General features: G+C 48.6%; 1 protein-coding gene across 1 annotated transcript in view; it reads right to left on the minus strand.

Annotated features, from left to right (window-relative positions):
• Positions 1-383: 383 nt before the first annotated feature.
• The window catches only part of LOC144111872 (DNA mismatch repair protein Msh6-like), a gene marked incomplete at its 3' end in the record, with an annotated part of 64,678 nt that continues 48,226 nt past the window's right edge, over positions 384-16,835 (minus strand). Inside the window, exons 15-16 of the mRNA XM_077644900.1 lie at positions 7,890-7,961; positions 384-579 (exon numbers count right to left, since the gene is read on the minus strand). Coding sequence (XP_077501026.1) covers positions 384-579; positions 7,890-7,961 — 268 coding nt within the window. The remainder of the gene's footprint in view (positions 580-7,889; positions 7,962-16,835) is intronic.

Consider the following 16,835-nt stretch of genomic DNA (forward strand, 5'->3'; position numbering starts at 1 on the left):
GCTGCCAAGAAATGCGTTGTGGACCCTGACGGTGGAAACGAAACGGAGGGAAGCATTAACGACTGACGCTTTTCTTTTTTTTCTTTCAAATTCTTGGGCAAAAATCGGGGGTGGGTGGGTTCATTATGTGAGTGGGTTCGTTACGCGAGTAAATACCATACATGGTACCGCAATGCAACTGATTCTTGTCAGTTTTTTCGAGGCCATTCGATAATTTGAACATCGGATAATTTAAACATTTTTCCCGGTCCCGTGAAGTTCGAATTAACGAGCTTTTACTGTAGTAGGTGTAGGGGGGTTGCATGCAGTAGTGCAACCTGTGGTTGCTGACCTTTTACAGCCCTTTTGGCACTATCACCCAAATGTTCAACACAACCATCCACCTGGATCGATGAAATGCCCCAGTGCCTCGGGATATCCTTCCTTAAAGTAGTTGCCCTCGCACAGCTGCTTGAGGGTACGTGGGGCATCCCAGAACTCTCTCCAGGGCCTCAGTGCCTCCCGAGGCACGGAGTGCAGGGGCCCCTCCAGCACCTGACGCAGGCATGCAGGCAGCGACTGGTCGTTCTCATACAGCACCTGCACAGGCGCAGCAGCCCTGATTAACAACCCAGAAACCGACACACATGTACTTTTAATGGCACTGGCATAAATTCAGCACCACAGTTGGACACAACTCAGATATGCAGTGGCTCTTCATAGGACACCTTCCAACCAATGGTGCCGGCCTATTGTCATGACATCATGGTCAACCACCTAGTGCCCATCTGATAGTTCAGCATCGCAGGTGGCTTGCAGGTGCAAAGAGTTTAGGCACAACATCAAGATAATAGGTTGCCACCATTGGTTAGGGAGCCTCATTGGAGGAGCATCTATCACTGCATTCTTGAGCTGTATCCAACTATAGTTTGGTTTATGGTTTATGAGGATTTAACGTCCCAAAGCAACTCAGGCAATGAGGGACGCCGTAGTGAAGGACTCCGGAAATTTCGACCACCTGGGGTTCTTTTACGTGCACCGACATCGCACAGCACACGGGCCTCTAGCATTTCATCAGCATCAAAATGCGACTGCAGTGGCTGGGATCGAACCTGCGTATTTTTGGTCAGCAGCTGAGCGGCATAATCACTGAGCCACCGCGGCAGCGTATCCGACTATAGTGGCTGCACAATGTACATTATCATGCATGTGCATTCAAAGTACTACAAGCAGCAAAAGTTTACGCTACGCATGTTCTCGTGACCAAGTTGCATGGTATTGTTACCTGCAGATCGAGAATGCCCATCCCTTGATACCTTGACACATTTCAGGCAATGTTTTTCTGTTTGCTTGCATCCCATAAACTTTTGCTGCCGATGGTTCATCTCCGTGCAAATGACAGCAGAGGTGGGCAAATGCCTCATTTTCACTTTTCCTCCCTCACCCTAAATTTTGAATCCATGGCCCACCCTCGCCCTCGCTTTGAAAAGTTGTCCAATCCTCCTTCACTAGCAGTCGTTTTGAAACTCGAGTTATTTTTGTGTCGGCAACTTCAGGCGATATTACTGAGTAATAAACATAAAAGAAAAGCCCTCAAGGCACTACTGGACGAGAAGCTAGATACTTATATTGTTGTGCGTGTACATGTGTGTGCTGTTTGAGCTAATGCGTGAAACAAAACCAAGACAGTTACGAGCTGAGCCCCAAAATATCACTCTACCTTTACTTATGGCACTTATGTTGTGTCTGTGCACAAAAACTAATGTACACGAAGAATATTTAGAAAACAATGCAGTAGCGTTTACCATGACAATTACAATAAGCGCCAAGCACTCAGAGCAAGGAAAGTTTGTAGGTCCCTTGATTACCATTACCCGATCACACTGAGATAGCACTGAGTCTTCTGAATTTCACTGATGCTAATCTCCCTCCATTTCGTGCGGTTTGCTGCTTGCTCGTCTGATGACGCTTACATGCCTACAGATGGAAGATAATGAAGACCACATTTTCAAACTACAGCATGAGAGACTGGCTGTTTAACAGGCGTGAACGCGAGTATGTTAAGAAGACGACCGGATTGCGAGACCGCTGGAGAGCTTGCCAGTTCGTACAGACAGGATTTTAAGATTTCTCACAGCTGACTGTTCATCTAAGGGAAGTGTATGAACCGACCTACTTTAAACCGGAGTGGCAGTCTTTCTTGGTGGTGTGCTCAGCCTTACCTCGCGTCTAGTGCTTTGTTGCTGTCTTTTTGCGATGTATTTCTCAGAATTTCCTATATGCTTCGTAAATAATTTAGTTAATGTAAACAGAATATATTTTCAATGTAATAAATGCCATGCTTAAAAAAAAGAAAAGCTGTGGCAATAACGAAGTGGTCTGAAGCAGTGGCCAGCGAAACTTATTTCGTAGTGCCGCCGCGGCTTTGGATCGTGTTGCCCCTGCTATGAAGTTTTTTTATTTCTTTAGTGTCTTCCCCCAGAGCGATGCCGGCTTTCCGCTGCAGTGAGGACCTTATGCGGTCGCTTAAAATAAAACATTATTCAGGCCACTTCAAAATAAAACTGGTTGCTAAAATGCAGCACTTGGGCTGAATAACGGTAATCACTAACTCCCAGAGTCTGTAGTGAACGATTCCTGTGGTTGCCATTTTAGTGCCCTAGCGCTTCCACTCCGCCGAAAAGCGGATGTCTGGCTGTCCAAAACCTACTTCTAGCACGTGGGCCACCTTGGTCACGTGACGTTATGACGTCATTACAAGCTGCCCACCGGATTGTGAGCAAACTGCCGACCGTGGAAGTTCAATTAATGATTAGTCGCGAGAGATTCCTCAGGAACAATATGGGTCTCGCAAGCCCCACCGATGGCAGCAGCTGCCATCTGAGGCAGAGGCGCGTAGCTTAACCGCTGCACCTCTGCGCCAGGAGCGGAATCAGGACTCCCAGGTATCTGTGAATGTAGAGAATGACCAATTCTATCGCCGTACATGTCTGAAATGATGAAATATCACGCAAACTGACATCATGTTATATCAACCAAAGTAAGCCAGCTCAGGTCAAGCAAACGGATAGAAAGTCAAGATAAACCATGCAAAACCATGGCTAATGGTGCTATATAGAGCACGATAATTTGTGGTTAACGCCAAGTTAAACAGTCTGATTTTTGGTAGTGATAGCTACATTACGCCACCACTTCGAGCCTTCAGCGTGGCCACCCCGTGGCCATCCCTGGTCACATGATTGGTCACGTGGTGCGGAGCGGCTGCTGCTGTCGGCAGCGTGGCACGGCGGCAAAACCGAGCTGCAACAGCTGTGCGCATGTGCCGTGTCAAGTAGGACGAAAATGAAGAAAGAACGCCCAGCGAAACGGAGCGGCAAAAGACTGACCTTGCAATTTGACTGAGCGAGTTCCACTCGATTAGATGAAGCTATCGTGCCACTCCAGTTTTAACCAGAGCTAAACCACTGCCATTTTTTGCTTCCACGTCTACGCATTATCCAAACACAGTGTCAATTCCCTACCATGCCTGGAAGAAATTTGGTTCATAAAATAAGGCGCGCGATTACGTGGCCACAGGTCTCACCAGGGACAGAAATAAACCAAGTGATGTCCCTGCTATGTGGAGAGCAGTACAACCTTTTCTTTTTTAGCACATCGTACAATGCAAGGCAGAGTGAGCGATGATTCAGACCAAGGTGGTTAAAGGGACACTGAGGAGAAATTGAAGTTGGCTTGTATCGATAGAATACCAGCTCCTGATCACAAAAATGCCGCTCTTACTGAAAACAAAGCTCTTGTAAGGTAGAAAATAGCAAGAACAAAAATACAGGTATTGCCACCACAGGCCAATCTCGCAAGTAGAAGCGTAGTGACGCCATAGGACAAGAGTCGCCACCTTGGAGGAATTTTCCATCCTACTTAAGTGTCACGAATCTCTGAGGCTGACAAAGGTAGGTTGCGCAGATCAATATTGAAGTAAGTTTTATTTTAAAACCAATAGTGCACTTTTATCACACAAGGAAGGCAGGCAAAAGACAACCTGAATGTTGGAAGCAAAGAAAACGGATGCTTGGCGGCATCACAGGCGGCCCGGAGAGTTTCGATTTGTTATAGCGCTTCGCGTCTATGAGCTTTGTGTGCCCCGTGGTTTTGTTTTTGACGCGCTTCGATTTACAAGCGCCAAACAGCAGAGGAACTCCAAGTACCGCTTCAAGTGCTAATTAAACTTTAAAGGAGCCTCTTAAGGCTTGTCAGATGATCGCCACGGTCGATGAAAAGCTATGATGGCACGATGGTCGGTGATCGTACAAGGCAGCACTTGTGTATTCGCACGCTTGCCCGGCGAAACATTCCCGGCTGTGCCAGTCAACTTAAAACTACTTAACGGAAATCGTTTATCAGGGACGGGAGACAAGGTGCAAGGCAGTTCAGAAAAATTGCTGATGGCCTAGCTCTGTTAGGCCAGGATATATGTAGCGAAAGCGCGAAGATTTCTGCATCAGGAGAGTGCATTCACTAGATGCGCCTTCATTGACGGCTGTAACTTGAGCCGTCGTGGCGGAGCGGTAGCGTTTCCGCGTCAAACGCCGAAGGCCCTGGTTCGATTCCGAACCTCGGCACCGGACTTTTCTTTTATTTAGTGAGTGGGTGGGGTGTTTCAGTGGCTCCCATGGATGCCGCCGCTGAATACGTTGGTTAGCGGTTAAGCGCAGGCTCTGTAAAGGCACGTTTATGCTGCGGCGAGGCGCGCCCTGCACGCGCCCTGCACGGCGAATTCACGTCGGTCAAAGCGAGACCCTCTATACTCCAACTGCGCTTGACCGCCGACGCGTTCGGCGGCTTCGGCGCACTCTGACCGCATTGGCGGGGAGATTGGATCATGTATCTATTTCACGTCGAGTGCGCCAGCCGCCGCCGGCCCGGCCAGCTGCGGCAATTCGGCGGAGCTGTTCTTTTCGAGCTCGGCTATTTTAATCCATTCCCAGTACATATCTGAAGGTACATGCAAGTTGGCGAGAGAGCCAGATCCAGTGGACCCGTTGGATCTAGCAGAAGCCGTTGAAGCATCGTGCGCCGGCTTTGGTTTCAAGCCGCCGAGTTTAAACGCGACCGCCGTCGAGCACCCATTTGTTTTTGTGGCAAAAAATAAATAATTAACTTGGCCCTTGCAACCGTGGGAGACCTCGACGCTGCCTGCTGCGCCGTGCAACCGCTCCGTTCAAGGAATCACAATCCGTTGGCCCCAAAGCCCCGGCCAGCCTCCGATGGGCGCAACGCACTTCTCGCGACTCCCCGCACTGGGGTTACGATATTTAGTTTGCAACGGCTGCTCTCTGAAGAAGGGGGAAACCACCCGCCGGCCCCTAACCTAACCGTGCTCCCTCAAAAGCATCGCACGCTCTGTGGGGCTGAGGTCGCTGAAATGCAGGCCAGAGTTTTTGCGAGAACTACGTCGTCGGGTTCGGGAACGGGATCCATCGTAACGCTGGCAAGACGCCGGTGCAAACATAAACGAAGCGACGGTGGCGACGCCCGATAGATGCCTTCAACGTGCGACGGCGGTAGCCTTCATTTCGGCAGCTGCTAGACCGCACCACTAGCCACCAGAAACCACGGAGTCTCCGTTTACGCCACGTTTCACGTCACTCCGTTCTGTGTCGTCATAAGAGTTCTCCGTGTCGTCATAAGAGTTCTCGAGTTTGAATCTGAGCGGCGGGAAAAAATTTTTCAACTTCGAATCCAAATTTCTTTGAAATAAATGCATCTTTCGCTCCCGGACAAGCGTCAACAAAACCATGAAATGCCGAACTATCAGATATTGCTAACAAAAAAATTTTGATAGGGTTCTCCTCAGTGTCCCTTTAAGCTGCTGCTTTATTTCCATGATAAGACTACAGTGGTTGGCTTTGCCCACCACATTGCTGCACTTCTTTCCTATACTGCAATTCCAGCGAAAATAGAAAATAGAATATACGACTGCACTGAACTACTCACAGTGTGAATGAAAACAATTACTCACCAACGCAGCTGTCACATATAATGGGGAGTCTAAAATAAAATTACGAAGGAAAGAGATGTGAAGAAGAAGAAGAGGTTGGCGATAAGGATGATGTGGATTAACCGAAGACACTAAAGAAGATGAAGAAGAAGCATTCGGTGAGGTGGAGAGAGATGATTGGTGGAGAAGAGAAGAAGGAGAAGACGACGACAAGGCTTACGTGGACTAACGCCAAGGCTATAAAAGGGCGAGGGAGAGCGAGGCATGGGAAGGGGGTGGGGGTGGGGGGGGGGAGAACAGAGAAGCGGAGGCTCCGGCGGGTCAGGGACGATTCGGCTCCTCAGTTAACTCCCCGTTCCGGGGAGTTAACTGGGGATGCTACCACCTGCTATGGGCACGGGTGTCTCCAGCGCTGTTGCCACCCATTTGGGTGGTGCCCCCAATGGCGACAACACTGGCATCACCTCCACGGGCACTTGGACCGGGAGCTTGTACAACGCAGCCAGCGACGCCAACCGCAGCACGTTGAACGCCATCTCGACGCCAGCCATTGGACCCATACAACGCCGCATTTGCACCGAACCAACTGTGAGCACGAACGCCAACCGCTAACAGTAGAAAGCTAGTAGTAGACGCTGGTAGCAGTGTTACCGGGTCGTGTGTATTTTTATTCTTTGTGTTTTGTGTCAGTTTTGTTAGCTTTGTGTTCTAGTGTGTGTGTCACGTAGGGTGTATTAAATGTGCGTCTGTGTGGGTACACCTGTCGCCTAGTCCATTCTTTTGGTCCGAGTGTTCTCCTGGGAGATCCATGACAGCCGCCAACAGGTTTCAATTTGACGGTGGAATTTTGTTGCAGTTAATGCGCCGCTGAAATCACTGAGCTGAAATCGGACTTCATTCCGGGAAACAAAGCTTAGAACTTAAGAATTCAATGTTACTAGGTATAATTTCTACATGTTTTATTCTACACTCAGATCATCTGACAGACTCGGGCTGATAATGAAAATGTTGACTGCGGTGCCACGGTTCCCTTGGACGGTTGGCCACCCGCACCAGCCCGGCCAGTGTCCCCTTAATGTTAGCGCACTATACAGGGTGTTTCAACTAAGACTTTGCGCAATTTTTAAAAATAGGGTTTCTGATTTAGAAGGGCTTTTTCGGCATAGCATTGTCAGTGGTGTAGTATATCATGGTGATGGAGAAGGCGCACGGCTCCCCGCCTTTCATGCTCGCCTCGTGCACCTCCAGACTGCAGAAACTACGTTTTCCACGGGAACCTTCACTCAAAGGACTAGCACTTTAAAATGGGAATTCATAACCGCCTGCACAGACAAAAAAACATTAGCCCAGAGTACCGAACCATCACCATCGCCTTCACACAGTGCATCTCGCTCTCCCTCACCCTCACCTCATCATATCATCCCTCCCTCGCCCTCACCTCATCATGTCTTCCCTCCCTCGCCCTCGCCTCACAATGTCTTCCCTCCCTCACCCTCGCCTCACAATGTCTTCCCTCCCTCACCCTCGCCTCACCACGTCTTCCCTCCTTCACCCTCGCACTCACGAATTTTCATGCGCCCATCCTCCCTCACCCTCACCGATTGAAATCCTCATGAGGTGAGGGCGAGGACGCCCTCATGAGGGCTCGCCCTTGTGAGGATGCCCATCTCTGGGTCGCACAAGTATACATCACCCAGCATTCACTGCCTTTTTTAAAAGTTCCGAGATGAGGGAACCAGAGAGATCACGCGTGCAAGCCCCCAACTAAAAACTTGATTTTCCTAAAGTGACATGCATGAACAATTTCATATTTTCAGTGGGCATTATGCAGCACTGCTGGTTCATTCTAAACTGCCAGCTACATGATTGACGTGCCGGCTCCCACATGGCCAACTGAAACAAGGAAACTTGCCCGAACAGGTGGATAATGAGACACAGCAGTCCGGAGACGGGAGCAAAAGTGGTCATCGTTGAACTGTCCCAGCTGCACCAGAAAAGAAGAGATCAGAGGTCAATGTTGGTCTTGTGCAGTTCTTCTTTCATCCATGCCACGCTTTTACTGTGCGAAATAGGCCTCCCCTGAGAATGAGAGTTGCACAGAGCATAGCATCCTCCAACTCATTTTACAGCAGTGGAGTTCAGCCAGAAAGTTAGGATGCCTCACAGGCAAGCCTAATTCATAAAAGGCAAGCACTGCACCTTCGTGAGCAACCATTAGCGAGTAAAGATAATCCTGAAAAGAAAAATTTACCGCACGTGTAATTATCATTATACAATGACAATATGTATTCATTAGGACTTCTCCTTGCTTGAAGAGCTAAGGTTGCCAGCTTAGCACATTAATCAGCGAAAGCTGATTGGCATTGGCTAATTGACCCTCCACTTTACATGGTAGCCACCCACCAGGTTGCTAACGTGGTAACCTCCCTCAGGCTGCGCATTCCTCTGCCCGTGTCAGAACCTCCACTGTCCATGGTAGCTACCCTCTGGGTTCTTCCCATAGTGGCCCCTTTCTGGCCGCACCCCGACTAGTGGAGAGGGAATTTCGCCCTCTCCAGTTAGCCCCCTGCCAATATCAGCAAGCAGTTGGTGTACACAACACTAAAACGCTGAACACCACTTTTTCTTCGCAATGGAGATCCTAATGCTAATGCATTAAAAAAATACTACAGAGATTCTGTTCCCCAAATCACAGAAAAGAACCAAAAATTGGAAATTTGTTTTTAGGGAAAGGAAATGATGCAGTAGTATCTGTCTGAACCTGCCCCTGAACCTGCCAATGAAAAGAACTGCCCCCTTTAAGACATACTGACAAGCATCACAGCAAGGTCAAACTTACTTCTACACTTCTATATATAGTACTAAGCTTGAACCAGTGAGTGTAATTTTGCACTATGACCTCGCAAACGTTCACATTTCAGAGCCAAGTTGCTCAAGACCACAAGCCAGTGAATTTTTATTAAAATATAAAAGCAGTACAGATAGATGGAAGCAGATATGTAGACCTCATTTCTATGTAAGGCTAAACAAGTTGCAGCAAGAGAAGCTAGAGCATTCCTCTCAACATTCCCGAGTGGTCCAACTTTACAACAAGTTATGAGCACTCAAACATTAATAGAAAAAAGCAGTGGTCAGAAATAACTCAACAACAGTTAGTAGACATGCCAGATAACTAAAAACACTAAAACGGCAGAGTGCAACGAACATGAACTATAAACCTGGCATGAAGAGGTCAAATCGGGCGATGGACCAACCTAGGCCATCCAGAACACTGCATAACACAATACTCGTATATATAACGTGCATGCTCGGGCATATAAAATGATGCTCGTCTAAGGGCCGCAACCTTCAAAACCGGGAAAAAAACAGGCGGGTAATGCGCAAACTATGCAAGTAAATACAGTAGCACAAACACAACACAAGTTTTCATGAAATGTGCAGGAAGTGTGTGGCATAATTTGAAGCTCTAAAGCAGGGATTCTCAAACTGGGTTCTGAGGGCTGCTTTTATGGATTCCATGAGCACCTACAGTAGAGTCAGTGGATAATTTTAGAGTACCGTGAAGGTCCCACCTTGAGCTGGCAACAGTGATAGGCATGCCCATGAAGCTTAAATGCTTGAAGGGCATGGGCGCTGTGGCTACATGCAAGCCAAATGTAGACAAAAATTTGAATGCAGCAAGGACATTTGCATAAGCTACTACCTTAAGGAGTTGAAATTCTACTCAGAAAACAGTAGAAGTTGCTAACTGAACGAGGTAAGCTGGTAGGGAACATTAAGCGGCAGTTTTCGTGAGGACATTTCCAGCCCTTCCAATGAGCTCTACCGATGAACCCTGCACCTTATTATTATTACGTCATTTTGGTGCTGTTTAAGTCTCTCCGGCTTTCTTTCCTTCCTCAATCACCACAACAACAAACATATTGAGCCATCCCCGATGGCAGTGTAGCTGCTGGTGAACTCGCCACACACACACACGCACGCACGCACACGCACACACACACAGAGAGAGAGAGAGAGAGAGAGACAGACAGACAGACAGACAGAGAAACAAACTCGTGTGCGCATTCTTATTACCTTACACGAGCATATCTGCTTCCCGGAGTACCAAGACGTTCAACTGGGTTACAGGAAGCCAATTTTTTTATTTTTGATTCGTGACCTTTTTCGCTTTGGAGCGAATTAGTGCCATGTTCCATGAGCATAGATGCAAAACTGCTTTGCTGTACCGAGGATAATAAAGCATCCACTGTTCCTTCGTCCAGCATTTTAATTGGCTTGATTCTTATCAATATTTTTTATGGTTGGTGCAAGACCAAAAAATCCTGAAAAGGCTCAGAAAAGATCTTCCCAGGTTAATATTCCTCCATGCGGAAGAGGCGACACAAGCATGCTCCAGTGTCTGGCTGAATAGTGTCCCAAACTGCGAGCTTCATTGGTGGATTAAACTTGAACTAGAAAATGAAAGCTGAAAGGTATATTCTGAAGGCGATTCGCTGTCTTGTTGAGGCTGGCGGATGTGGAGATGGAAGGTACTGGAATACATGCTGAGCATGGAAATGTCGACAGTTGTGCACTTGAGGCAAAGATCAATGCAGCAAGCTTGCATTACGTAACAGCGGTGCTTCTGAGGAATGCCGATGTTTGCTGGAAGAGCCGATGCCCTGACACCGATCACTCTTTGTTTGGTGGTGCTTGGAGTTGGTGCTTTTGACTCGACTGCCGGCGGCGTGCTTCGCCATGAGCTCTCCAGGTTCGAAAAGCATTCGGCGCTCATTCAATGCAGCGTTCAAGAGGGAGGCCATCATTTACGCCGAAGAAACCAACAACTGCGTGGCGGGCCGCAAGTTCGACGTTTCTGAATGGTTGGTGCGGGAGAGGCGGAAGCAGCGAGACAAAATTTTCGATTGCGACTCTAAGCAAAGAGGTTTCCGCGGGCCGAAGTCGGGACGCTTTCTGGAGCTGGAGGTCAAGCTTGCAGCGTATGTCATCGAAATACGTGATCGGTCCCTTCCAGTGACATGCGAAATGATCCCGCAACAAGCCCGGGTCTTTGGTGCGAAAGCTGGAATACTCCGAACAGACTACAAAGCCAGCAGAGCTTGGGCTTCGATATTTATGAAGAGGGCTGGCTTCTCTTTTCGTCGGCGTACTAGTGTATGCCAGAAGCTGCCTGCTGCTTACGAGGAGAAAGTTCTCGCCTTCCATAGGCACTACCTCAAGCTCCGCGACTCGCGGCGATACCTGGTCGGCCAAATCGGCAATGCGGACCAGACTCCCGTCTACTTCGACATGACGAACAACACAACAGTGAGCATAAGGGGAGTTCGCGAGGTTAAGCTTCTCACGACAGGAAACAAGAAACTTCGGTTCACTGTTATGCTATCATGCTTGGCAGATGGCACAAAGCTCCGACCGTACATCGTCTTCAAAAGAAAAACTATGCCAAAGGAAATGTTCCCGAAAGGTGTGATTGTGCGAGTGAACGAAAAAGGCTTTACGACGGACGACTTAGTTATTGATTGGTACCATCGGGCGTGGCTTTTGAGGCCAGGGGCATCCCTCAAAAATCGCAATCCGAACCTCCTCGTGCTGGACTCATTTCGCGGCCCCCTTACCGCGAAAGTGAAAGCAGAGCTCCGAAAAGAAGATACAGATATGCTGGTGATTCCCGGCGGTCTGACGGGGCAGCTGCAGCCGCTAGACGTTGGCATTAACAAGCCATTCATGGACTTGCTTCGGCGTGAGTACAACGAGTGGCTGGCAGCAGAAGGGCGGGAACTTACGCCAACGGGGCGCGTGAAGAGAGCCTCCCTGGCGGCTGTGTGCGGGTGGGTGATTTCCGCTTGGGCGGCCGTTCCACGCGATGTCGTGGTGCGGTCATTTAGGAAGTGCGGGCTTTCCATGGAGGACGATGTGCTGTGGGATCGCAGCGACGACGATGACAACAGCAGTACCACTGAAGATGACTCAAGTGAGGATGAATAGCCCATCTATGCAATAAATTTTCGTTTTTGAAGCGCTCCACCGGTGTTTTTTTTCCGGACATGCGATTAGGGGGGTCGCCTTACATTCGCGTCAACTTTTTTTTTTTTTTTGGACATGCGATTTGGGGGGGTCGACTTACATTCGAGTCGACTTACAATCGTGTAAATACGGTACTCAAGATCTATTTCTAGACTTTCCAGCAAAAAACCCTGCAACTTGGGCGCTTAATGAAGGAACACCGAGGAAGAACACAGTATAAATGGAGCCAAACCCAGAAAATAGTTGCATGATAGCACTTTATTCTTGCATTGTACAGAAGCCGGAGACAAAATTTAAACATATTTGTTCCTTAACACACCAGAGCTTTCAGTTACAATTAGGCATTGTGTAAAAATGTCAGGTGGCAACAGCGAGCTCCGTTTCCTTTTGTCCGCACGTGTAGCTGTTCTATTACAGCCTAATTTCGTGCACTTGACACTATGCGCAAGACTTCTGCCACGAACCACTCAAACTTACCTCGCACAAGCGTGTGTTTCTCGTCGGCATGAACTTCTCTCGTCTGATCCTATGAAGCCAGGCAAGGCGCCTTTTCTGTTTGTTTTTCCCCCATGGAATGGAAAAAAAAAAGTCTTCCCCGACTGTCTGGCTGCTGCACCCGAAAGCGCAGCAGCCTGACATGTTGCCTCAAAACGCTTTTTTCTTTCAAACCCGAGAGGCTGGCCCTTCCGCGCTGTTCAAGGAATCCGAATCAGTTCGCCCCAAAGCCCCGGCCAGCCTCCGATGGGTGCAACGCTCAGACCTTGTGCTGGCCTCTCGCAACTCCCCGCATTGGGGTTATGATATTTAATTTGCAACGGCTGCTCACGGCGGAAGGGGGAAATGACCCGCCGGCGCCTAACCTAACCGTGCTCCCTCAAAAGCATCGCAAGCTCTGTGGGGCTGAGGTCGCTGAAATGCAGGCCGGAGTTTTTGCGAGAACTACGTCAGCGTGTTCGGGAACGGGATCCATCGTAACTCTGGCAAGACGCCGGTGCAAACGTAAACGAAGCGACGGCAGCGACCCCCGATAGATGCATTCAACGTGCGGCGGCGGTAGCTTTCATTTCAGCAGCTGCTAGACTGCACCGCTAGCCACCAGAAATCACGGAGTCTGCGTTTACGTCACGTTTCACGTCACTCCGTCCTACGACGTCATAAGAGTTCTCTGTGACGTCATAAGAGTTCTCGAGTTTGAATCGAAGCGGCGGGAAAAACTTTTTCAACTTCAAATCCAAATTTCTTTGAAATAAATGCATCTTTCGCTCCCGGACAAGCAGCAACAAAGCCATGAAATGCTGAACTATCAGATTTCGCAAACGAAAAAAATCCGATAAGAGTTCTCCTCAGTGTCCCTTTAAGGGGGGACGTGGCATTCGGGATCAACTTTCCTATTTCTTCATGGATTCTGATAAAAATTGGCAGGGTTACTAGTAATGTTTCTGTGAAATCACCATAAAAATTTCAAATGGACATCTCAACAACTTTTTTATTTAAAAAATTTTCCTCCTTTTCATCTTGTACCAGGCTTGAGCGACTTACAAAATAAGATAGAAGACTTCTTCAAAGTGTGTTGCATTCCAAAATGAATGGATGAGGTCGTGACATTCTTAGATTTTTTTATTTACAATGTAAAAGTTTTTAGTTTTAATATTTTATGAGCAGACATTACAATGGGCACCTAAACAGTGAACAACTAGTCGAATCAGTAAGTCAGCAAACGGGATGCCGGAAAACCAAGAATGTCACGACCTGAAACATTTCTCAAGGAATGCAGTGAAAAAAAACCGTATCAAAATAGCCCCAGCGGTCGCGAAGAAATCAGCGGAACAATCAGAGCAAATGACAAAAAAAAAAAAAGTTTTGAGAAAATGGCTTCCGAAGTTGCACCTTGTATTTCACTCATCAAAAGGCACCGGGGTTGTAGTCTTTTGTGTCCTTTTTAACACGGGGCTTCTTGGATGCCTTGCCTCGATGAAGTGCTTTCGCTGCCTTTCTTTTCCGCAAGGCGTCCTTTTCCGCTGCTCTGCGAAGAGCATGTTGGCCAGTTTGCAGCCCAAGTGTCGAACAGTACTCTGTGTAAGCACGGCGGGTCCCTGCATTGAACTTGCAAACTGCTTCGTTGAGAGCTGTCTCTGTTGCAGTCAAAGATGCCTTTTTATCTTTTGGCAGCAGCGACCAAATTACTGAATGAAGGCTTTCAGCCGCATTCTGGGTTTTTTTCCCCAGACAACGGCTGAGGAGCTGGACATCCGATAGCCGCTGGTAAACAGGCAACAATGCATCTATGACATGCCTTGCAAGCTGGTACTTGTGGGAGGGCAGAGATTTGCCCTCTGCTTCTGCAGCCTGGTGTTGGCACCAACTCCGTGGTCCTTGGGGGCAAAGCTCGTGACGTGGGCGTTCATCGGTAGATGTTACGTGATAAAAAGTTGCTATCACAGCTTTCTGCATGTCCTCAACGTTGTCGTGATCGTGCAGGGCCTTGCCATAATAATTTGTTAACTTCTTAATTAAAGCCTGAGTGAGGCCACCTTTCCCACCAATAGGCCGACCCTTTTCGCCTGGTGCTCGTAGACGGCGTGGCGTCGTCGCGTGAAGTGCCAAGAGGACCCGCGACATGTGCGGTGCCTTCATCACTTGATGTTTCCGACACAAAACGCGGCTCCAGGTGCGCCTGAATGGTGCGCCCGGTGCTCGTGGACGGCGTGGCGTCGTCGCGTGAAGTGCCAAGAGAACCCGCGACACGCGTGGTGCCTTCATTGCTTGATGCTTCCGGCGATGCAGAGCGCGAAGTAGAAAGTTCAGAACAGTCCCCCGTGCTCACACACGATGTTTCGTCCGCGTGTGAAGTGCTCGGCAGCGGCTCTGGAGCGGCGCCACCAACAGTCGTAGCCGCACACGAAGTACTCGCCTGCGAGCCCGTAACTTCGTCAGTGCGCTGCACATCAGAAGTAATTGAAGCAGACGACTTCTTCTTCTTCACCATAGGCGATTTTCGCTTACGGGTGCCATAGGCACGCGCCGTCTTGTACTTCAGAGGTCGCCGACCCATGACCGCCAGTGAAAGCCGCTTCCGAAACTATGCTCCGCGCGTACCGACGAACATGGCGGCCGCGTAATCCGTATACGAAACTAAGCTCTGCGCAAGAGACAGTCACGGCGAGCCGAGGTTCTCTGCTCAAATGACTAAACCCCATCGTACACGACGAGCAGCGGAGCTGCAGAGTCGAGAGGCACGCGTAGCAGACGACGCACCCGCCAAGGAGACCAATTGCGCAGCGCGCTGCTGTCACGTGACGTGCGGAGCCAATCTGAAATCACCGCGCGACCGTGAAACATTTGCTTTTTATGCGTTTGTTTCCGCTCTGAGGAGACCGCTGAAGCGGGAAATTTGAAGTCGGAGGAACGCGCTTTCCATAGAGACCAAGATGGCCGCGCTACGTTGGGCGGTTGCCGAGAGATCGGGGCTTGAAAAGCGGCGTTTTTTCGCTACTTGGAAGAAATTTTCGGCCACCCTTGATCATCAAAACAATGATTTGGCGCACTTCTTTATGGTTTCCGACGATGAAAATTTGTAATCACACAAAATATGACTTGTAAAAGCAGAAAATAAGTATTTCAAAAAATCGCTTTTTTGACCATTTTCCGCGAGTTGAAAGCCGCGTCCCCCTTTAAGTACATCATGACATCCGGATTTAGCCAGGATCAACTGGAAAATTTATTTGGCATAATAAGGCAATCGTGCGGGTCGAGCGACCACCCAACACCAACACACTTTCTAATTGCCGTCAACTGCTTGCCGTTTTACAATCTTGCCAAGACAGTGCGCTCAGGCAATGCTGACCTTAATGGAGGTAGCGGAGAAATAAGTTCTCTCCTGGATGCGTGCGATGCTCCTGCTCAAGGGGGTTGCTGCAATCGACCAGCTCATCGAGAAAGGCAACCTAGCTTCAGCCGAGCGCATGCTTCAGAGTATTCCTGCTGAGCACAGAGAGTATCTAGAGCAGAAGAGCGACGACCGCCTTATACATTATATGGCAGGGTATGTTGCCCGAAAGTTTCTGACACGTTATCACTGCACGCACTGCAAAGCCTATTGAAAAGCTCCAATAAGGAAGGCAGAAATTCTGAGTTCATAGATATGTGGCAAGGGAGGGTTGTTGTATCCTTCGCAAGAACTTTTCCCGGCAGTGAAGAAGTTAGAGGATATATTCACTGTTTTCTTCAGTCGCGAGGAACTCTGCAGTGACAGAATAGTAGATGTAATGCTGCTTGTGAAGGCAAATTTTGGTTATGCCTTAGGTTGCAGGCAGCATGCAGATGAGCTCACAACAAAGTTTATGAAGTTCTATGTGCTGACAAGGCTGCACTTTTATGTAAAAGGGCTGAACCAATCGCGACAGGAACGACGTAAAAAGAAATTGCACACGAAGATAAGCCGTTGTTCATGGTGCCTCTCTCGTAGCAGCCGTAAGCAGTGCCTTGAGGAAGAGGTGGCTGCCCGTTTGTTGTACCAATAAGATTGTTTGGTGCAGTACCCCACTTTTTTTTTTTTGCCGGTGTATTACGAAATTTCGCGCAGTTTAGGAACCGCCGTGACCGCCTACTAATTGCATCACCGTGGCAGGAATTATCTTTCTAGATTTCAGTGAATGTGTACTTTGGAAAATAAAAGCTGAATTTGATGAAATAAAGCCTCGTCGATTCGGGATATCTCTTTTCAGGATGCGTAAGTACGCGTGCCGCAATTGTTTGGCTAACTTTAACAGTGAATGTAATCGCGCCTGGACGTGCATCAAAAATTTTGATTGAAAATTAAGCGATTTACTCA

Source organism: Amblyomma americanum, unplaced genomic scaffold (genome assembly GCF_052857255.1).
Source record: "Amblyomma americanum isolate KBUSLIRL-KWMA unplaced genomic scaffold, ASM5285725v1 scaffold_12, whole genome shotgun sequence".
Classification (NCBI taxonomy): Eukaryota; Metazoa; Arthropoda; class Arachnida; order Ixodida; family Ixodidae; genus Amblyomma; species Amblyomma americanum.